This window comes from Pempheris klunzingeri, chromosome 11, assembly GCF_042242105.1.
Source record: "Pempheris klunzingeri isolate RE-2024b chromosome 11, fPemKlu1.hap1, whole genome shotgun sequence".
NCBI lineage: Eukaryota > Metazoa > Chordata > Actinopteri > Acropomatiformes > Pempheridae > Pempheris > Pempheris klunzingeri.
The window spans coordinates 17,020,719-17,044,026 of record NC_092022.1 but is presented as its reverse complement, the minus strand read 5'-3'; the positions used below and the strand labels follow the sequence as shown (position 1 = coordinate 17,044,026).

The window sequence follows — 23,308 nt, the reverse complement described above, 5'->3', positions numbered from 1 at the left end:
AGTTGTAAGGGTGAGATAGAAGGAGTGTGTCAGAGTGAAAGGGAGAGAGAGAGAGACGAAGGGAGGGGGCTGGAGAGATCAAGCAAGCGAGGTAGAGAGAAAGAGAGCGCACTCACAGGGAGGGAGAGAGAGAGAGAGAGACAGCAAAGAGGCGTTTAGAGAGTGAGAAGGAGGAGAGGCAGGAATAGGATGAAGGGAGGGGAGGCTGAGCAGTAGAGAGGAGGAAGAGACTCGCGGTCTCAAAACTGGATATTCCTACGTGCCTGCTGCTGCCTGATCCAATGAGTAAACTCTCTGCTACCTGCTACGCAAAGGCACCCGGCGAGGTATGTGACCACACCGCTTCCTCCTCTGAGTGGCTGTGTGTGTGTGTGTGTGTGTGTGTGTAGGAGAGAGGGAGCGCAGGTATGTTTGCAACTTTGAATGAAGGGGTAAACAGACCATGGTGTGTGCTTTGAATGGTGTGTGGAGACAGGTTTAGGAGTAACTGTGGATACATGTCATCCTGAGAGCGAGCTGGGTTAATTATAGGAGGGAAATATGTCTGAAATGTGTGCGTGCGTGTATGTGTGTGTGTGTCTGTGTGAATGAACGTGCGGTATACGCTCATGTAAGTCGGCACCTGTGTGTGGGAGTGTTTGCGCGCGTGGAAGAGAATAAGAGAGAGAGTGTGAACAAGAGGGAGAGTGTGACTGATCTAGACACAAGGAGTGTGTGAGGAAGACAGACAGACAGACATAGAGAGAGAGAGAGAGAGAGGTGGAGGTCCATCACTCAGCCTGACGGCAGATCAGGACTTTCAGAATTAGAGCAGTGGGCTTAAATAGCCCTGGTCCAGAGATAGCCAGGGGCCCTGGAGGAGCTTGCTTAAACTGGGAGGGACGGATATGAGATTGGTGAGGGTAGGGTTAGTCGTCTCTGGTAAAATTTGGAAAGAGAATGAATGAGGGAAGAGGAGGAGAGAGAAAACAGGAGGTGCAGATGTATGGGGAGAAGTCAGGGAAAGATCTCGTGCAGTCAAAGGGAGGATCTGCAGGTGCATCTGGAATCTAACTTCTTATTTGACCAGCATAGAGGATATATGAGAAAACATGCACTGGATGAACTTCCTATGACTCCTTTCATTTTTAACTGTAACTTTACAACACTGCTTGGTCAAGGACTTGAAATTTGTCTCTCTCTACATCCCTTTGTCGGGAACACAAAGCTATGTTTGGGGTGCTGTTATAAACTCCAATCAAATCCCTCCTCATTTCTCACCATTCTCGGTGGAGAAATACTACGCCAGAGTGCACGATTATAATTTCTGTATGTCTATTTCTGCTACAGCAGGCGCTGTCCTTCTGCTGCAGTGATATCCCATATGCTGCATATAGGAACATTTCACAGGTTCAAACTGTTCTCAGCTATAGATGTCTTTCAAGTGAAACGCGCAACATTTGTCCGTGCCGACTTAATTCACTTATTTCAATTATGAGGACAATCTGCTGACATGTAGAGGAAGTCTTGTGTCACTGAGAGATTGCTACTATAAATGCTCATTTTGATTTCACAATTACAAAGTGTGCCTCATGTGCTGAGGGCAATTTTTTCACGTGGTTTCTAGTTTTGGATTTGGCGTTCTAGCTTTTGTCAGATTGCCTTCAAACCAAACTCTCCCACATTTAACTTTAACATAACTTACTAAGATAAAAACCTGTAGCTTTGTTTTATGAGTCCGGTTATGTGCCAGAGAGGCGCCCTCATGAATGATGTAAAGGTGACAAAGAGAAACTGAATGTGACCATGTTCCTAAATCTTGTGGGACACAGAAATACAACTTGTCTCTGTGGGCTGAATGAGAACTACAGCATGTTCTCCCATCCCATGTTTCTTAGAGTACTGTCACCCTGAAGAGCAGAGTAGGCCTCTTGTGGGAGAGGGTTGAGTGGCTGCTGGCCCTTTAAGAGGTCTATTTTTACAGGGGCACACTCATGCATGGAGCGAGGCGCGCAGAGGAGGCAGCGGCACACGGAGACTCTATTTGCTCTGCCTCACTTCTGTGACTCCACACAACACATCCTATAGCACCATAACCTTGTGACTGAGTGGCCGACAGAGAGTCCTAAAACTTGTTCAGCCCGTAGAGGAGCGTGTGTTCTTTCAACGCAAGCTCAAACACGAAAATGATCAAAACTGGAAGTTACGAGGTTTGCACCCGACAAGGAGAATCAGCCCTTTTCAAGTGGATCTCTCTGAAGTCTAGAAGTGATAATGAGTGGGAGCTTGCAATAAAGACACCCTTATGCACACTGTACACAAATGTGCCAACATTCCCACATACTTGTTTTGATATGCAGATAGCTATGAAAGAAATCTGAAAACATTCATGCCCCCTTCTTACAAACACATAATACACTTTAGTTTACTGACACCCACACACTCCTCGAAAGAAACTGCAAAAACAGAACATTTCAGAACATTTTTACACAAACACACATCCGTGCACTTAGAGGTTCACATAGTGCTACACACCCACGTAAAAAAAATTACTTATACATCCTCAATATCTGGACCTAAAATAATCTTCTCCTTATGCAATCTGCATGTTATATAATGCATGGCCTGTCATTATCACAGCGCTCCTTCACGCCCTGCTGTGCCTCTCCACCTACAGCACCACACAGACAGGCAGACACACACACACACACACACACACACACACCCCACACCTTGTGTTGACAGTCATATACTCTACTCTAGCACTCTCACCCACGTTGAGTGTGTGCTCTCAAACAGCCAGCCAGATGAGTGAGAGGGAAAGACACAGAGGAAGACCAAGAGGAGGTGAGGTGGGGGGATTGAAAGTGAAGACAGTGAGAAAACTCAGAGAGCTGAGTGTACATTCATGTATAGACTACGCATTTGCATGAAAATATGCATATGTATGTATGTGAGTGTTCTTCAGGGTCCTTCACTCATCAAAACACTTTGTTGGTGCAGAGGTTCAGCAGGTTTTTGAGGCTACATAACTCCACATAGCTTTATTTGTGTATTCTTTTTCCTTACCAACCTGCTTCTCGTCTGTGTCTCAGAGAGTATGGAAACACTCATGTGGGCTGTGTGATGGATAATCACTGTCACTCACAGTCACACCTATGGGCAAACTCAGACTTGTCTCGCATGTCATCCTCTCACCTCACTAAATAGGCAGGGAGTCAAACCCCCGTCTTTCTCGGTGTTGTGCAACATTTCTAAAAAGTGTTCATAACATAGGTTCATACTGTACTTCATTTGATTAAAGTTGTGTATGAGTGCAGCTCACATGGTTTTTAAATCACTCTAAAGTGAACCGACAAATCAGCTAAACCAGCTAAATGAGCTCAGAATCCACAATTAACTTGGAAACAGTAACTAAATGGTATTGCACATATTTCTCCTCAGGTATTTGCTGATGATGAATTAGATCTGCGTTTATGGCATTTTTGAATCAGTCGAGGGAGACTTCCGTGGCCACTGCTCCCAGATCAAAACGCTCACAGTTGGAAGGGTATGAGAATTGGCTCGGGAGCTCAGCCGGGGGAGCCAGGAGTGTGATGAATAATCCCAAACAGAGGCAGGTGTTTGAATACAGCTGACACCGTGCCAGACTACTTTGAGGTGACAGACACACCTGTCGGTAGCGGTGTATCATGAGAAGAAGGTGCAGGAAGTGATATTCGATGATATGCATTTATATTCAGAGCCACTTGCGAGTGGATTGAAGATGTGCGCATGCGTGTTGAACGTGCGTGTGCGTGTATGTGTGTGTGTGTGCATATGCAAACATCGGTATGCAATCTGTCAGTTATCGGAGTCTTTTCTTCGCTCTTTGCGTTCGTACAAATCGTTTTCTTTGGCCCTGACTCACTAACCCTTCTGTATGATCAAGCAGTATGTTCTCCTCCTCCTCCACACTTCATCTACAATAGGGGTCATTGACCTTTCAACCCTGCCACCCACCACTTACACCCACAGCTTTTCAGCCAGGCTTGCCTTTCCGCCTGCCTGAGCCCATGCAAGTAAATCTGCTCCCTCATACAGACAGACCCAACGTGCACAAACACAATATATTGCACAGTATCAGTTTTGGTATCACTGTACAGAAAGTGTAACATCTGAGACATCCTGTAGCCTATAGCATCAAGTGTCCTGAGCGCCTTTCCTGATGTTGGATGTGTATTACCTTCCCTACCTTCGCAATGCTTCCCTGTTCATATCTTTTTTTATCCTGCGCAACAATAAAATCACTGAGCAAAGCATGCAGTATTCCTCTAATTTAATTTGATGCCTTTTTTTCTGTAATTATTAGCAGAGAGAATCAAATAAGTGATAAAGGTTCTCTCTCAAGTGGGACTGGGACTCTCCCTCTTTTCATTTTGAAAACAAGCATTAAACCCACTCAGAGCTATTTCAATATAATTTGCAGCACCCTCTGTAACAAACAGTATAAGCCATGTGTTGAGTAAATGGCTGTAACCATGTGTGGCTGGGCAGGAGATTTGGTGTGGGAGGGGTTGTAGAGCAATAGCAATAATGGCAGTGTATAGCAAGGTTGCCTTGAATACCAGCAGTGATAAAGGTAATCCAGACAGTATCTATGAAGCCAGTCTAGACAGTCTCTCTGAAAATGAATGGCACTTGAGCTACCAATGAGAGACCTGGCCATGCTCTCTCCATGGAGATGCCATCACTATGCTTACAGCCTGCTGACATTTTGCTGCTAAACTAGAGAACCAACAGAAACCTGGTTTGACGGGCAGTCGCCAGGGGACAGTGCCAAAAACAACAAATCTTTGGAATGAAAAGTTGTCCCCCTTTTCTTTCACACATACACACACACACACACACACAGAGGCACACTCTTGTCCTTTCTTTTTCAAGCTGTTTCTCCCCCGTCAGTCTCAGTTGCCGCGTTTGTCTCTTTTCTTCTTTCTCTCTCTTTCTCTTTCCCCTCTCCTCTACCCTCAACCCCCCTCGTTAAACTACTGATCTCATAGCGTGAGAGCACCACTCGCATCAAGGGCACTGAGGACTAATCATGTCACAAACCAGTGAGACGCGCAGCTACCTGTGAGCCAGTGAGGCTGAGCATGTTAAAAGTTGTAAAACTAATTAGGAGAAAAAAGTAAGCTGCAAGAATGGAAACATAAAAGCATGACTGTGCACCAGCAGCATGTGACATCACTGCAGTTGCATAACAATTGCTATCAGCTTACCAATAGTGGTACACTTTATGTTTGTGTCATCTTTATGATGCATATGATGCCTAGAAGTTGAAACCAAAGTCATCTCCTTGTGGTTGAAAATGTAAGTGTTGGAGGTGCCGCGTAAAAGGCGTATTATCAGATTGAAGCAATGGAAAAGTGCAAAGATAAACTTCCTTCAGTCGACACTTAAATGTCAATGAATGACAACAACATAACACCCGCTTTAGCAAATGTCAGCCACAAGGTTTGAAGAATACCTGTTAACTGTTCCACTTGTTCCCTGCTGACCTCTGCGCACTTGTATGTGCAGTGTATGTCTGTGTGTATGCACGGAGGTACAGAGAGAGAGAGAGAAAGAGAGAGAGAGAGAGAGAGAGAGAGAGAGACAGAGGAACACTGCAGTAGTCTGCTGCCATGGTCAGAGGAGGAGGAGGAGGAGGAGGAGGAGAACGAGGTGGAGGAATTTTTGCTTCTGCTGACTGGCTGACCTGCATGTAATTAGTCAAGTCATATTTTTAACTGATATTGCGTAAAAGCCAGCTTAAGGAGCCATAGCTGCCCTATTTATACCTCAGGGGCTAATGGCCTCTACCACTACACAGGGGGATTTCCTCCCAGAACTATACTAAGCCTGCCTTAGGCCGTACCAGTTAGGATTCACAGGGATTAACCCAGCAATACATTACAGGCGTCACCCTCTTGTCTGCATCACTCACAATGTTCTCCACTCCTTCAATCCGCTCTTTTCTTGCAATGTTTAGCAAACTCTGTGCAACTCTGCTTTTATACGGTGGTGTATTCTGCTTATTTTGCTGCACTTACGGCGCACACTGTTGATCTTGTTGTCAGTTATAAAACAGAAGATACTGTCGTCAGTTTGTGCCAGAGGAGGACGTTGTGCAAGTCTGTCATGAATGAGCGCATTTGCACAAAGAATCAATTTTAGAATGACTCCTTGCATGCATGCTTGTGTGCCTGTGTACATGCAGCATTTCTTGTGTGTAAAGGTGTGTGTGTGCATGGGTGTTAATAGTAACTCCTGAGCCATAAGCCCATCCTCATTGTGGTTGAGCCTGCTGCGGGCAGGGCTGCTGGCTCATCCTGTTGAAGAATGGGTCAGGGCCCTCAAGGCTGACCTGGCCTTTTGCCCAATAAGCTATCGCCTGTATCACCCTGTCCTTCTATCAGCTTAGCCCGGCTCCTTGTGGAGTAAGCCATCACACAAGGCTAGTAGTACTCCCCTCCTCCCCTTCCCTCCATCACTCCAACTCTATCTATCTATCTATCTATCTATCTATCTATCTATCTATCTATCTATCTATCTATCTATCTATCTATCTATCTATCTATCTATCTATCTATCTATCTATCTGCTGTGTCCTCTGCCACCCCCCCGCCCTCCCCTCCACTCTCCTCTACCCCCCTCTGTTCAGATCTGTTACATTCAGCAACAAATTTCTGCTGCATCAGACATCCATCATAGATCCCCCACTCAGCCTGAAACGTGATCAGACACCCCATACGAGGCTACACGAGGGAGGGAAAAAAAGAACAACAATGCAAAGTGGTGTTTTGATTTAAGAATAAAAAATCAAAAAGAAGGACCACAAGTAAAGGTGTTAAAACATGTTCAAGAGAATCTGCTGAGGAGTGGATCGGCTCTCCGAGGTCTCACCTGTGGAAGTCTTTGAAACCTTTCACTCCTTTACACTTACACCACTATGATTTGTTGTCTGCAGTCTGACCTTTCTGACCTTTCTGATTTAGACCCGTGAGTGTTTCTCTGTGTGTTTCTGTGTGTGCTTGTGACGGACAGAATAAATAGTGCAAAGCCAAAGAGAGAGACAGACACCAACAGACTGCATGAGAGGGAGAGAGAGTGTCTCCGTGGTGCCACAAATGATTGACAGCACAGTATGACTCCACTGTGTGTTTGCTCGTGTTGATGTTTGTCTGTCTGTCTGTGTGTGTTCAATATGCTAAATACCAAAGTGTGCATGCATAAGAAGAGCCCAACAGTCATTTCTATATCTCTATATTGTAGTAAACACCCTTTGAAGAACCCAATCTTTCTCTGTTTCTTTTTCTTTCACTATGACTGGATTATGGCATCAAAATGTATATTGAACACTGAGTGTTATGATTTATGTAGAATTGAATTTAAGATAAATTGTTCAATCGTGCCTGTTAGTAATAAATGTTAATTACATGTCAGAGGTGTCACTGATCTTTAGAATAAAGTACTGATTTTATTGGCTGCACTACATTTTATTTATTTCCTGTTTATTTACTTTTTACATTTTAATTTACAATGTACAATTTCTCATACCACCTCAGGTTGAGCATATTAATTAAGAAATCTGTTTACTCTGTATAATCATGTGTTGGACACAGTCAACCTTGACATCTTCTGAGCCGCCTTCTGTTAATATAATCCACCCTATAGAAACCCCATAGAAACATGTTAATACAGTCACATTAGGTATTCAGGTTTTTAAATCTTTAAAAAAGTAATTATAGTAAAATAAGCAATTTAGTGTTTGTAAACCAGCTTTCATAGAAAAATAAATGACCTGCAATTCTTGGCCTATTGATACCTTTAATTGAATATGAATTAATGTAATTATATTCAGATGGATTTTTTTATTTTTATTTCACCTCATCTTTAAGATTGTTTTTTAATTTGCTTATTGCCAAACAATTAGATATTGGTATTTTCATTTTCAAGTATTGTTTAATCATAATCCAAAATTGCACCAAAATTTAAAGATATGTATTTTCACTTTATTAATTGTGATACTTGTAATGAACCCCCCCCCCCCACACACACACACACACACACACACAAGAAGTGCCGGAGCACCGGCCCACACAACCCTAGTGCACATGATCTTCAAACAGCATTCACTTCAAAAAATAAAAGTAATCTTCTCCTAAACGCCAGTGGAGACTTTCTTGGCAATTGTTGCCTCACTGTGAGAATGTTTCAAAGTGGCCTTCAAGCTGATGTGTCTGCACACACCTCCAATTCCACCGAGGTAGAGAAGTTAGACAAGGTTAGCGTCTAGTTTACTGTTGGTGGATACAAGTCTGCATTTTGCTGTGTGTATGAAAGATTGGATAAATTGCACATAGGAATATAAAAGAAATAAAGATCACTTTTTACTGTTAACCACCAATAATGATTTAATCATTTTGTTGATTCTTATTTCCCACATGCTCCAATTTGCATTCTTGTGCCTGTTATTGCATTTTTGTGCTGCTTATTAATGTAAGCTTGTTTGAACTGAGGTTTGGCCCTGTTTCTTTGACGAGGAGCAGACGGGGATATTTGCAGTGTTGCAATTTCAACCTTGGGCCTATTTATTATTTTGTAAAAGCTTTCTATACTGACAGATTTCAATTTTTTTTTTTTGCAGTCAATGAACTACACTGCTCTCACAAATTCGGCCCTAATAAGCCATACCAGACATACCAATACACTTCACTTGCACTGACTGAATCACTGAAGCAAATCATTCAGAGCTCTCATGCAGTGCTCCTGTTAGCGTATGAGGCTGTGTGAGTTTACGTTTTTTACGTGTATGCGTGTGTGTGTGTGTGTGTGTGTGTGTGTGTGCGCGCGTGCGCGCGCATATGAAGTCAAAGCGAATTTATTCATAAAAGCTCTTTTAACAACAGGTTTGGCACAAGGTGCTTTGATGAGAACAAAGGACATAAATTCCGATGAAAACTACAGACAAACAAAACAGAAGAGTCGTGTGTGTGCGTGCGTGTGTGTGTGTGTGTTTTCGTGTGTGTGCTTGATGGATGTGAGGTTTAGTTTTGAGTCAGAGGCAGCAGCAAAAGCCTAAGTCTGAGAGTGTGTGTAGGATGAGCCTCCTACCACGTCCCTCCCTGTCTCTCATCAACTGTCTTTCTGCTTCCCCTCCATCCTTCCCTCTCTTTTTAATGTGCCAACATGCATTCTGAAAAGTGTTCATCACAAATATAGAATAATGATTTGATTAGTGATTCATTGACTGGTTAACGGTCGTGTGAAGGAATACATCTAACTGCTGAAACCTGTGTGGAAAGCATACCATCAGACTGCACAAAGGCAGCATATAGTCATCAAATACAGTCCAATATATAATCGGTATGTGCCACATCCTTCAGTGTTAGTGTGCGTACGTTTGTGTGCATATATGTGTGTATATAGGCATGATTGTATCACACACAGTGATTAAAGCAAGTGGGCGGCAGCAGCAACTGGTCTGCCTGTGTGGCTCTGCATAGCAGACATGTTTCTCACTGCTAGATATTACTCATTTCCTCAGCCCTTTGCACACACGCGCGCACACACACACACACACACACACAGACACACACAGACACACAGACACACACACACACACACACACACACACACAGACGGATAGCAGGCGCTCAGTTCTTTCCCTCAGTTTGGTGGGCTCGCTGGTGTTATTTCATGCGTACTGAGATCAGAGGCAGTGTGTAGCTGGAGGCTGCTGATATCTGCGGGTGTTGTATCTGGCGGTAGTGCTGTGGAGGAGCAGTGTAGCACAGTGAGGAGCTGAGGAGTGGGTTGACCCTCTGGGAGAACTGGAATATGAATGACTGCCAACACTGGGACGTCTGCTCAACCCGCACTAAGGTCAGTCTCACATCACATCACAACAACAACTTCATCAACCTGTCTGCCTGCTCTCACATTCTCTCACTGCTCTTTTGGATTAAAATAACTTTTCTATTGCAGTTGCGCTATTGGAACATGAACCGATGTGTCTGTGATCGCAAAACATGCAAAACTAGAGATTAATGTCCTGTTCAGTTCCTCTGAAGTAGAGAGTATAGAGATAGATTCGACAGGTCTACTGAGAAATGCATGTAGAAAAAAGGCGGGATGAAGTGGAGCAGTGCAAATGGAAATGTCAAATTAGACAATTACTTAAGAGCAAGTTGAAGAATGTAAGCATTTAGCATTTTAATATACAAACACTAACACGGAACATTTTTATTTTTCAATCAGTTTAAAGCGGAAATAACTGTCTAGAATTACATTTATGCTTAGATTGCAGGTCAAAGGTCTTACTTGGGTATTTAATTAGAAGGAATGTGTGATTTCATTGTGTTTGTGATCTGTCAGTTTCGGTCTATTTAAATGCTACAACCAGAGCGGCTCCAGCTAAACTTCAGCTCTGTATGCATGTCTGCAAAGTGTAGGAGTATTCTGTTAGAAGACATTTCTCCGCTAACTCCTCCACATGCCCAATTGTGTTCTTTGTTTTCTTGTACTTTTTTGGCGAGTTTATATTAGGTCTATTTTGACAACCTTTTTCATAAGGGCTGTCAAAATGACAAGTGTCAGAGTTATTTGAGGACAAAACCTGAAACCAGGTTTTTTTTAATTTTAGAAATTTTAGAAAGTTCTTGTGCAGCCAAAGTAGAATAGTGTTCTTAAAGACATGAGGAGAAAAAAAAGACAAATTCAGACCTTTTTAATACTGCGTGTAACTTAAAAAATGAATTTTGTGGGATTTTTCTTTAAACATTGCTCCATTTCTGTTTTTAATTGGCAACATTTTTGACGATCAAATAATACAGTTTAAATCTTATCAGATCTTTAATCGTGTTTGTTCTCTCTCTTTAGTCAATAAAATGCTTCACTGTGCAGGTACTGATGCTGTGTTACTCATGATATTAACTGCTTGTCACATTTAATAGATATTAAATGAATTATGATGAGAAGATCGTCTGAATTGATTTGATTAAGAAATGAATTTTCTAGTAGAAATATTGAAAAACATTCTATAAATGAAGACATGTATGAACTGTGTAAGGAATGATTTGCAACTATTGCTGCCATCTGAAGGCCTTTTATCTCAAGGATATCAATTTTCATGAATCAGAGAGGTCAATGGGTTTTTTTTCAGCCTGTTGAAGGCCACGTTATCCTCCAGCTGCACTGAAAATATATCACTTCAACTGGACTTTACTTTAAGGATTTACATCATAACAACAGCATTTTTATTGACCTATAGTTGTCCAACAAACATGTCCTATGTTGTACTCCATCACGCCCGTCCAGTCAGTGTCTGGGACGATGAATCTCCCTCCTCTCGCCACCCAGTTTTTCAGTTTCCCTCTCAGATGCACAAACAGCTTGCTTCACTGTAACACTTCTTCTGTTTTTGGACCAAGTCGCTTGATGAGCAACAGTTTACCCGCCTCTCCGTGGAGTATCCCCATGTAACCTCTATAACCAACTGGATGTGTGTGCGGACACTGTTGCCATGGTGACAGTGGGGTGGATGGTGAGACGGCAGGGAGTTGGTAGGCTGTTGAGACGGATATGCGGGTGAGTGCGGGGCTGAGTGGCAGCCTGGTGCTGTGGCAGTGGTGGCGGGAGCAGGGATGGTGGTGGGGGTTGTGGCGGTGGAGGGAACAGCTGGGCTGGCGGCGCGGCAACCATCGCTTCCAAAGAGCTCATTTAATACGTTTGGAGAAGAATTAGTAAAGCACCCCCGCACTTCTCACTGAATGAAACAAGGCTAGAAAATCTCTGACACATTTAAGGACTCAAACACAAACACACTCGCACACAAAGACCTAAACAAATAAACACATTCACACATTTCTCCCAGAAAAAGAAAAAAATAAAAAGTTACACATGCACACAAACATGGCATACATGCATGCACACACACAGTCACACACATTTCCCAACACCCCTACTGCGACTCATAATTAATATGCAAAGACACATATCCTGTATCCACAACAACTGGTGGTAATATCAACAGTGTTTCTGTCAGCTTTTGGGTGGGTGGTGACCAGCTTTGCCTATCACTGGGGGAGTAAGTACAGCCGCCTGAGGGAGTATTTGTGTGTCTGTTGCTGTCCGTGTGTGTGTCTGAAAGAGAAGGGGTGGGGGGGCGCTAGTAGTAAGCCTATATAGAATACAGAGAACACCCGCGGGTGTCGTGGGGGTGGTTCATGAAAGAGGTACAAAAACATATCTACATATTCCAATCGTCCCCTGAGAGTCAGAGATGAAAACTCTCCTGCTGAGAGTGCTGTGTGTGCGTGTGCGTGTGTGTGTGTGTGTGTGTGTGTGTGTGTGTGTGTGTGTTTTTACACACACATACTTCACTGCCTCTGAACTTCATTGGCTGCAAAATGTATTTTTAACCCACATGTGGGAGTAATGTGTTTGAATGAAACGAGTAAGTTGGGTAGTTTCAGTCCCACCGCAGTGTACATAGGTAATGACTAATTACTGACAGCTATCAGAAAGCTAAGAGTTTCTAACCTTTTTAAAGTCATTTGCAGGATGGAGTCAGCGGCTGATTCGTCTCCATCTGTCTCATGCAGCTGAATGTTTGTTTGCATGTCTGAACAGACCGACAGCTAAGGCACCAGCTAATGCCAGGACCTGACAGACTGTCCCTTTTCTATGTTCACACTTAACCTCTTTTACTTCTGTCTCTGTCCTCTCCCTCCGTTTTACCTACCCTGTCTCTGTGTCTGTCCTCGTTCCTCCTCTCTTTAGGTGAGCGGTGCTTCAGTACAACAGAATCAACAGTGATCTGACAGTGATGCTGTGTAGCAGCCTTCCCCTCTATCTGCGCCCCTCGTTCTCCCGTGAGGCCCATGTGACCTAGCCTACACCCACACACAGGGGGCCCCCACTGCCGCTGGAGCCCACCCATGAATCCCAGCCCCGACCGCGGCAAAGAGTGCCTCCCTCCCAAGAAGAGGGAGTCTCGGCAAGGATCGACGGAACACCACGTCCCTCTGGATGACTTTAAACCCCCCGTGCCACTCCGGATTCGGTCCAGCGCAGGGGGAGGGGAGGGAGGCAGGGAGGCCAGTGACAGAGACCGAGCTCTGCTTAACCCAAACCCTCATCTGCTACATACTCCCCCACCGCTTCCTCCGCCAGCACCCAGCCTCCCCCTGCCCCTGCCATGGCACCTGAGCTACTCTCCCTCTGTCTCCCTCCCCCTTTTCCCGGGGCCGGTCAGCGAGAGGAGGGGCTCGGGGTCTCCCGCCTGGAGAGATGATCCCCTCCCCTCACCCCTGCCCCACCACTCCAGGTGGCTTAGAGGGGAAGGGCCCCTCTCCTTGCCACCTTCCCCATCATCCTCTTCCGCTTCCTCCTTTAAGACTCCCTTCCCGGCTGACTCTAGAGAGATGTGGTCCTACATCAACAGCGGCCGGCGGGACAACAGCTCCACTCTGTTCTCCCCATCGTACTTGTTTAGCCACCATTCTCTCTACCCCCAAGATCCAAGCTTAGTCGAAGCCAGACACAGGTACCTGGGGAAGAGGCCCAATGGCCTGGATGGGCCAGGCAGCAGGACTGTCTCCACTTCCAGGCCTCTGCTCACAGGAGAATATGGGAACGATAGCAGCAGAACCAGGCTGGACATCAGTCCACACAGCTCCCACACCAACGGTGGACGGAGACAGCAGGAGGATATAACATCCCGTGTCCACTCTGGAGGGCCATTTTTGTCAGACTCTCAAGCTCAGGAGGGCCCTGAGCCGCATTCCTCACTGCAGGACAGACATCCACAAGGGATGGTTAAGACCAGCTCCAATTTACTCTCCACCAGTCCCCATCCCCTGGGACCAGTCCCCAGGGCAGGTAGAGGGGGACTATTGGACCCATTAGGGGCAACACCAGCTGAAGCCCAGATCTACTACTCTTTGGGATCAGTGTGCCACCCCAGCCCTCAGGCCCAGGCCTACCCACTCTACAGCCCCTCAGGAATACCTCTGTACAACCTGCACAGGGAGCCAGGCCCGAGGCAGCACAATCTAAGGAACTCACCGCACTCGCCCCTGGGTCTGCCCAACAGCCATGACAGGTCACAAAGAGACCGGGATAGAGACAGAGACCAAGAAAGAGACAGAGAAAAAGTCCTACAAAGGGACAGGGAGCGAGCTAAAGACAAAGACAAAGAGAGGCCCCCACAGCACGACAAAGACCAAGAAAGAGACAGTGAGCGCGAGAGACGACGGGACAGAGAAAGAGACAGAGGGAGAGAGTTATCGCCTTCCCATCCTCACACCTCACCCCCGGCCCTGCACCCATCTCCCCCTGCGCTCCTACCTCACTTCACCAAGGGTTCTCTGATTGAGTTGGCCAGCGGGCGGCTGAAGCGGGTGGAGGAGCTGCGGACCGAGGACTTCCTGAGGAGTGCAGACACCTCCCCGGAGTTCCACCTCAGCACCTGCACTGTGTTGCTGATCTCCCCCAGCAGTGCACAGGGCTTCAGCCACCTACAGGTCCACCTCACAGACCTCAACACTCAGGTCAGCTTTCTCTTTAGATAAATGCTTCAGCTTACACTTGAGTAACAGATATCTACGTCACAGCATAATCAGAGATAATTTGATGAATAGCTGCATGACAACATGAGCGGTGATGCAAATCAGTCACAGTTTAGGCTGTGGTTGCCTTGATCTTCTCACATGAAAACAGTCCAGATTAGTGTCATTCTTTACACATACTATTGCACATCAAAGTCAGATTGTGCTAATACTAAGTGACAGACATGAGAGACCTCTTGCTTGAGTGTTTAACAATGTTGTGGTTTTGTGTAGGAGTTACTGAAGGTCTTGGTGGAGTATCCGTTCTTTGTGCAGGACCGAGGTTGGTCTTCTTGCTGTCCCCAGAGAACTTCACAGCTGTACGGCCTGCCCTGCCGCCAGCTCATGGAGGGGGATGTCTGCCTGGCTCTCACCCCCACCCCCACACCCACCCACACCCACCGGACTCACACGCGAACCGGCTCCAGGGCCCATCGCACACAACCCCCCTCCAGGGCAGCGGGAGAGTCCAGCAGTTCGCACAGGGAGGAGATGCCACCTCCACCTCCTCCTCCCCCTCTTCCTCACCACCCACCTCCGACCGTGCCAGCCCCTCCGCGCGCTCAGGCTGCACAGACACCCGCTCAGGAGCAGCCGCGTCCACGCAAGCGGCGCTGGTCTGCCCCGGATACCCTTCCCTCAACCAGAACTGATGAAAGCCTCCTGGATTTACCTCATGGCTTCAAGCTAATGAAGTGGCAGTAAAAACTTGGAGATGCATACGTATACATGCATTCTCACACACACACACACACACATAAGCACACACACACCCTCCTTGTCTCTGTTGCACCCACCACGACAAACAATGGAGAGACCTCAAGGCAGGGTTGCAGGGAAGGAATAAAAAACAATAGAAAACACAATTTACGGGTGTCCACACTGCTGCCCAAAATATTAACCTCGTCCAACCAAGACCTGCCCTTGTTGCACCCCGTCTTTCCTTTCCTTTCCTTTCCTTTCCTTTCCTTTCCTTTCCTTTCCTTTCCTCTACCATACTTAGCACAACCCTGAAAGGAGCAGCAGCTGAAGGATCTCTGGATGACTCCTTACAGACACACTGAAGACATTTAGTGAGACAATCAAGCACTTGTCTGTGTTCACTCTGTTTTTGTAATGGTTGTCCCACACACCTACTGACAGTGTTTTCTGCAGGGTATCGATTTTCAATCAGTGTTATGAAAGTAAACGCTATTAAAGAAGTGCAGATACGTATGAACAAAAGTTGACTATATATATTACATTACAGATGTTATATACAGTAAATATGCTAAACCGATTTAATGCAATCTCTCTGTCAATTTTGCAATGCATTTTTTTTATTTTTATTTTCTTGCTTCTGAGCCGATGTCTACATGTCGGCCTGGGCAGGCAAGGTGAATGTATGAGCAACTCTTCGCCTTTTTTATTCTAATCACCGGGAGTCATTTCAAACAGTTGTTCGTCAAGGCATTACCCTCCAATATGTTCTTAACATTATCTCTGAGAAAGGGAGAAAACACTAATGAAAACTGCGTAACAGACAATCCCACCCACACAGACAGGTCTGTGCCACATCGCCTCAACACTCATGGTGTTTTTCCATAAAAAACTGAATGATGGAAAGAGAAAAAAGTGCAGTATGGCTGAAGAGTAATGGTGCTAATAACACGTTGGAACATGATGCTTTGTGAATACTCTTGACCCCTGTGTACTGTACGCTTCTGTTCCCATCTCATTTTTTACGTACTGTATATGTTTGAAGGCAGGGAAAATGATGAAAGTATTTTAAAACTCAGATACGGGTATCTCCTCTGATTCAGCACACTCTCTCACTTTAGTTTTTGTGTTCGTTTTTTTTTTATTTTTCGAAAAGAAAACCTTACTTGTTGATTTTCCTTTTTAAATGTTATAGCTACAAAAATGTATATTTTTAAAAATTGTGAATCTGTTATATGATGTTCGCTAGAAATAAAGGGAAAAAAGCTTTATAGATTTAATTAAAGGTGTCAATTTATTCTCCACATGTGTAAAGTATTATACACTTTAACTAGCATTTAATGCATATGCTCAATATGAGGTTAACAAAGAAATGTGACCCTTTTTTTTTTTTTTTACATCAATAAAATGTTATCAGCATGTTTTAGTTGGTTAAACTAGATGTTTGCTTTAACAGCAGCTAATAATTCCTGTCTGCCTAGCTGCATGGTGGACAGAAATAAAAAATCAATATAAGGTAGAAATAAAGGAAATTACTTTTGCTTCATGCATTGTAAACAGATCCACAATGCAGCGCCAGCATCATTTCTTTATCATATATACATCTCCACTGACAATACTTCTTTCACGATGATGACAGGGAAGGAATAAAGCTTCAGTAGTCTACTTATATATTGTTCATGGCTACTTTGGTGCAGCGTCCCCGTCTTCCTACATATCCTCTCCCACTGTGCTGAAGGTGGGAGTCGGCCGCTTGTCCTCAACCTCTCCCAAGTTGAACCTCTCCAGCAAGTCCACTGCGAACAGGGGCACCACCTGGCCGGCAGGACACAGTGTGGTACACAATCAGTATGCTTCTGAGGACCTCTACTGGGGGGTGATAATACTACCGCTACACTCTGACAGACGCAGTCAGGAGATGTAATGTTCCTCCTGCACGGTTACACATCATACACTTTTCAGCATGTCATAAAAATGACATAGAACTTTGTAAGTCAAAGCTGAGGGTGTTAGGCATTGGGATCGAACTCTTTATGTAACTGATTTAAAGGACAGATATAAAAATCAAAACATGAAATACAACACCTGTACACGTGCGCACTTGTGCAAATGCACAAAAGAAGTTGATGTTAAAAAAAAAAAGAAAGAGCAATTAGTGCCTCTTCCACCCACCTGCGCAATGATCAGCTTCTTGGTTTTTGGTACGTTGATGTCTGGAAACTCCTCTCCGAAGCACAGCTCAATCTCATAAGAGGGTGTAGGTCCCTTCCCTTGTAAGCAGCTCTGGAGCTCTGGACGCAAATATTTTGTATTGAGAAATTCAGATTTGATCGTCTTTGCTTAGAGCAGTAATACAATATTAGACATTGTCTTTTCGCTCAAGCATCCCAAACAATCTGTTTCTTTGAATAAACCATATTCTGTTCCAGCCAGATTTATGTGACTAACTGGTGGCTCTGTTTAAGTATGCATGCACTGCCTTACCTGTGAGAAACACGGGGATATCAAGCAGTTTGAAGGTCTTTTCTCGCTCCAGTTTGTTGGGCCGGTCAGAGTGTTGGGCCATGGGGCCGCTCCAGTACACCCTGCCCTGGCAGAACCGCTTGATGAACACCCCATCTGGGGCCACCCATAATAGCACACCCCTCTCCAGATGACAAAGAAGTCGGTTCATTGCTTCAGTCATGCATGACGGCAGGGACACGGAGCCCGGTGAAGGGAAGGAGAGCTGCTGGGCAGTGCAAGGCCCGTAGATTTGTTCATTTCCCAAAGGTACGCGGCCCTGCAGGATGAAGCACCCATCTGGGCTCCTGGTGGTCGCTATCATCACTTTCTGGCCGTGGTACAGCAACGTCACCTGCATACGAAAGTCTGCACACACAAAATGCAGCTAATGTTCCAGATGGTTTTGTTTCTGTGTGTAATCCTGTAAGTGTCCTTACCTGATATAGTGAGTGCAGGGCTGAGGAAGGTTACAGGAGCAGGGTCCGGATTTTGAGTTTTTTTGCCTGTCAGCTCACAGTACATGTGCTCCCTCATCAGATCCTCTAAAGCAGAAGAGATACATTATTTAATCAGTATTGTGTGTATATTGGTACACAGAGGCCTACAAGATTAGATTTTTGTTGTCGGTTTTAAAAATAAGGTCATGAGTTCCTGCAAATATGGCCCAACATGGCCTAGCAATGGCATTTAGATCCTATTTGGGCAAACTAATGGGGCCAATAGATATTTGGTCATTGGATCCATTGGATACCTATAATTGTTTGCCCATGTATGCCAAAGATTGGGTAAAGGTGGGATTCGAGTGGGGACCTTGAGAGCAAACATTCCCACCCAACATGGCACACTTAAACTCATGATGGGCCAAACTACAAGTTGTGATGCTGGGTGGAGAGAACAGGGTCCATTTTAACTACAACAACGTTGCTTAGTAACTTTTTCATCACTTCCCCCTGCGAAGATACACCATTAAAGAAAACCAACTAAGTAGAAAAGTTCACAAACAACAAGACTAACATGCTGCCAGAGGAAGTCATTAGGACACCATGGGCATCTGTACAAAATTGCTTGGTAATGATTGTTGTCAATGTGCCACTAGAATGGCCAAAGAATATTCAAAGTTTCACGCTAATGATGAAAAGTGAGATAAAATCACACTCACATGCTAATCAACATTATCCCACTTGGATCCCACTTTTTGCTGACGCACTCCCAACTTGATGCCTGCATTTGCTCAATTGTAATGTCACATTGGTAACACTTGTGGTCAACCCTAGAACATTTAGCAACCCATATGGTCAAATTACTGCTGAATCCACAGGGGAGGGTTGCTGTTCTGATCCTCCGTAACCATTCAATAAAAAAGTACCAGTTTGTGTGCGTAACACATACCAGTCAATGGTTTTCCTTCCTTTTTACTGGCTTGTAATGATTCCTTTTGATACTGAAGCACAAAAACAGAAACCAAAATTAGGTAAACATCACATGAGGTTTGTAGCTAACAATTTTCAGAAAGTATCAGATCATTTTCAGCTAATTTTTCTTCCAGATCTTCTCTTCAGATGTGGACGGCTCAGGGGAAAAAAATGCTTCCGCTGATACACAAGTCCCTCAAAACAATTAAATAAACAATAGATGGTAAAAACCGCCTGTATGTAGGATCTGAAAACGTCGCATGTTGGTGACTCATAGTCGCCGTATCAAAAAACATAAAAAACACAACTTTGATTGGGGAAGCTGAGAGTACGTTTTAACTGTGATTGTCTCAAACAAACTTTGTTCCATCAAAATCTGATTTTCATCCCCAGTTTTCTAAATCTCCAAGTTAACGCTGACACAAACTAAAAACAGGCTTAAATAAATTATGAGCCGTGTTTATAGGAAACTCTCAGCATGAAGTGACTCCACATGAGTCCACTGTTTATAACCCGCTGTTAAGAATCCAGCAAGTTCAGTGCTACATCTTGTCACTTTTGTGGTGTATTGGCTCTTTTTTTTTTTTAGCTTACCTGTTTCTCCAGACAACCGGGGCTCCATGGAGACCTCTTAGCCTGCATTATCACCTGATCCGTTGTCTGCGGAGACTCTGAGGAGAGCGACAAGTGGCAGCAAAATTCAGAGAAAATAAAAGACTAAAAAAAAAAAATCAAATTAGAAAGGAACCTAAAAGAGGCCAGTTGACACACAAAAGAATAGGTTTTATTTTGTTGTCTGTTGGAAGAGTGAGGAAAAGGGTCAAAAACATTTAAACATGAGCTCATTATGTAAATACAGCATCTTACTCATTGTTTGGTTTACTTTGATTGACATTTTTCTCTCTTGTCCTAATTTTTTTGAGAAGTATAAAGAGGAGACCACTGCTCAACAGCTGAGATACAATCATCAAAGTGTGTTCACCTGCTGGCCTGGCCGTCCCACTGTCTGGCTGGATAAGGTAGACTTTATAGGGCTCATGGATGTCCAGCTGGTTGCGTTCAGGGACCTCCTGGAAGTCTGTGCTTTTGTTGAGAGCACAGCGGAGACGGGTCTTCCACATGGTGGGGTCAGCTTTATCCCTGCCCTCCCTGTACTTGCCCTTGTACACGGCCCAGGCCTGAATGTGAGGATTAGATGGTTTTGCATTAATAAACAACAACAATGAAATGAAGTTTGGGAAGTTGTGAATCACTGGTTAAACACATATCTTTCAACAAATATCATTATCAATCTATTAATAAGATTGATTAATTTCCTGTGATGTTAATAGCCACAGTGCTGCCTACCTTCGGGTTAGCATTGATTCATATCTGTTCCATACACTTGTTTAACAATCATATAGACTCTGTTGATTACCAGTATACTAAACATCTTAAGGGAAGGAAGAAAACCAGAGGAAGTAGAGTCAGCAGGAAGGCAGAAAAGCTTCCTTCATTCATACATTCACTCGCTGAAGCTGACCTGCCTCGTGGTGACTGCTGCTCAGCACAGAACAGAGACGCTAACTTTATTTTCCCAGTAAAGTAGATAAACTAAATTTCTCTTTTCCCCGCAGGTTTAAAATGTATCATTCTTGGACAAATATCCAAAGCTTACTTTGCTCTTCAACTCATCAATGCAGCAGAAATCTCAAACCACAATTCAACTATATGATCAGACATTGAAAGAGGCTATAATAATAATAATAATAATAATAATAATAATAATAATAATAATAATAATAATAATAATTAAAAGGTTATTTTAGTAGCACATTACTAAGCATTATTAGCCTATAAAACATTTCTTGTCATTTAAGAAAAAGCAGGCTGATCTACACAGCATTTTATTAACTACATTAACATGAATGAATTATAAACCCGTTTCCGAAGTCAATTTGTCTTTTTCTCTTTCTTTTATCAGTCAGTGTATCTATAACAGGTTATGGACCTTAAATAATGAATGAATACATTGGTTTTGTCAGGCTACTTTACAGTTATTACTGAATCTTCTTTCTTTCAAAACATCCTGTAACTGTATTTTATCATAACCTGCAGGGTTAGGGTTAGACTTTACAGAACTTCTCCCTGTTTCAGATCATGAGACGTGAGTGTTGACCTTGAAGAGAGCTGCATCCGCCGTCTGCCTGTAGTCCTTCTTGGCTGCGTGCTTCCACGGGATCCTGAACATGGTTTTCTCCTCATCCTCCCAGCACAGTCCCTCATACTTCCCGCTCTCTATCTGAGCGATCAGCCACTCTTTCATGTGCATCTTGAGCCCCGTTTCCATCTTCAGCGCAGACTGTCCTCAGTCACAGGAACCAAACTTCACGTACAAATGTCAAGACATGCATGAGAGAAGCGGCTCGAGCAATTTAATCACGTCTCCTCCGTGTTTCACTGCATTTTATTCTGACGCTGCTTGGAGTTTAATCACACTGCTGTAGCCTGGTAATATCATGAACTTTATATATATGTATATATATATATATATATTTTAAAAAGTGTAGTTAGACAGACCTGGTCGCAAAGTTAAATGCAGAAGTCCAAACTAAAATTAAGTGAGGAGCGAAAGCGAAAGCTTTAAGCCCATTTGATACTTTCGGTTTCCTGCACTTGTTGAGTGGCAGCGAAAGTTTAATCATTTCCATGTAAGGTGCATGAGGGGGGGGGGGGGGTGGACACCAGCAGCAGCTCACTAGACCACTGGATTAGTCACAAAGGTCAGACACTATATGGTTTAATACTGACTTAGTAACAGAACACAACTGGGAGCTACAGTGTAAAAAAAAAAAACAACCCAAAAAACAGCTGACTTTCTTTGTCCACTACATAAACTGCATAAGCTGTTTTCTAATTTCTTACATGAACTCTCCCATAAGAATGAGCACGTGGCCAACAGGACAGCAGCAGCAGGTCACACATCCATCATAAAACACACACACACACACATAATGAAACATTCATGTGAAAACGAAAGTGTGTGGGTGGAAGGTTGAGTGAGGGGGGGGGGGGGGGGGGGGCAGTTTGTCCTCCTTCTTAAAGGGTACTTTGTGCTGATAGAAGCTCCTGGTATCTCTTTAGATGATCCTTGTTATTCTGAGCAGGCAGAAAATAACACTCAAAGTTCAGATCAATAAAAAAAATAAAAAAGATGTATAAGAAGGGCTCACAGTGTGGCGTAGCAACGTGTGGGTAAAGACGGTGTAGGCTGTAGTATTGGCCAACAGGGGGCAGTGTACATCAGTGTGATTACTACACTGACTGATCTGTTTGTTATTTAACCAACCAGACAACTTTATACTGGACTCTTCTATAAGATAAAGAGAGTTAACATGCTGTGTGGAGGAGGGTGCAAAAACATCCACACATCCACCGTTATTAAAATCCAAGGCTCATCTGCTCCTTTGTTTAAGTAAATCAGGTGAGAAATGCATTAAAAAAAAAACACAACCAGCCTACAAATTATCATACAATTGAATTCACAGCTCTCTCATGCTGTAAATGAGTGCAGGGCTGTTGTGTTGGGCTGCACCAAACTCCTCTTGAATATTTAAAATGTAAAATAATGAGAAAGAATTAATTACATAGAATGAATTAATTACATTTCATTAATTACAACTGCAAATGGTTTCACAGTTGACAATGAATACAGAATTGCTCGCAGAAGCTGCCAGTGTTTTCCCACAATCCACTATAATCTATGTGCTGTATGTGGCTGATACTCATGTCAATGTCAAATACGACGCATGTCCTTTCTTTTTTTTTTATGTATAATGCAAACTTCACTGTGTATAAACTCATTGTGCTTTACTTTAAAAAGCATGTGCAAACACTCACCCACCCACAGGCAGAAAAAAATGCCACATCCACCTCACAGGCGCAAACCACAAACACAAGACACATACAGTGTCAAACCGTGAGCCATAGAAAACAGAACCGTTTTCAGTTCACTTTCGGATCTCAGGTCAGCAGCTGAAGGACGCAGCTACAATCGGGGCAAATATTTGTGCGGGAGCGTGTAACAAAGTGCAGCACCAG

At 43.9% G+C, this 23,308-nt stretch overlaps 2 protein-coding genes across 2 annotated transcripts; one reads left to right on the top strand and one right to left on the bottom strand.

Moving 5' to 3' along the window:
- Positions 1–199: 199 nt before the first annotated feature.
- LOC139209970 (ataxin-1-like) lies at positions 200–16,528 on the top strand. The gene is made up of 3 exons (XM_070839908.1): positions 200–326; positions 12,784–14,555; positions 14,847–16,528. Exons 2-3 carry the CDS (start codon positions 12,942–12,944, stop codon positions 15,315–15,317), a joined length of 2,085 nt encoding a protein of 694 aa, XP_070696009.1. The 5' UTR covers positions 200–326; positions 12,784–12,941; the 3' UTR covers positions 15,318–16,528.
- Positions 16,529–16,619: 91 nt separating this feature from the next.
- Positions 16,620–21,689, bottom strand: irf10 (interferon regulatory factor 10). Its single transcript, XM_070839910.1, has 8 exons — positions 21,387–21,689; positions 20,211–20,406; positions 19,823–19,899; positions 19,206–19,257; positions 18,254–18,358; positions 17,796–18,182; positions 17,484–17,602; positions 16,620–17,126 (listed from the first exon to the last, which is right to left on the bottom strand). Exons 1-8 carry the CDS (start codon positions 21,555–21,557, stop codon positions 17,022–17,024), a joined length of 1,212 nt encoding a protein of 403 aa, XP_070696011.1. The 5' UTR covers positions 21,558–21,689; the 3' UTR covers positions 16,620–17,021.
- Positions 21,690–23,308: the final 1,619 nt, after the last annotated feature.

Bases quoted from the DNA above. Each gene is read 5' to 3' on its own strand.
- LOC139209970 (XM_070839908.1), top strand. From the start codon at position 12,942: ATGAATCCCAGCCCCGACCGCGGCAAAGAGTGCCTCCCTCCCAAGAAG. The intron at 14,556-14,846 runs GTCAGCTTTCTC...GGTTTTGTGTAG, and splicing joins TCACAGACCTCAACACTCAG to GAGTTACTGAAGGTCTTGGT.
- irf10 (XM_070839910.1), bottom strand. From the start codon at position 21,557: ATGGAAACGGGGCTCAAGATGCACATGAAAGAGTGGCTGATCGCTCAG. The intron at 18,359-19,205 runs GTATGTGTTACG...CTTCTGCTTTAG, and splicing joins GGAAGGAAAACCATTGACTG to AGGATCTGATGAGGGAGCAC. The intron at 17,603-17,795 runs GTAAGGCAGTGC...ATTTGCGTCCAG, and splicing joins TATCCCCGTGTTTCTCACAG to AGCTCCAGAGCTGCTTACAA.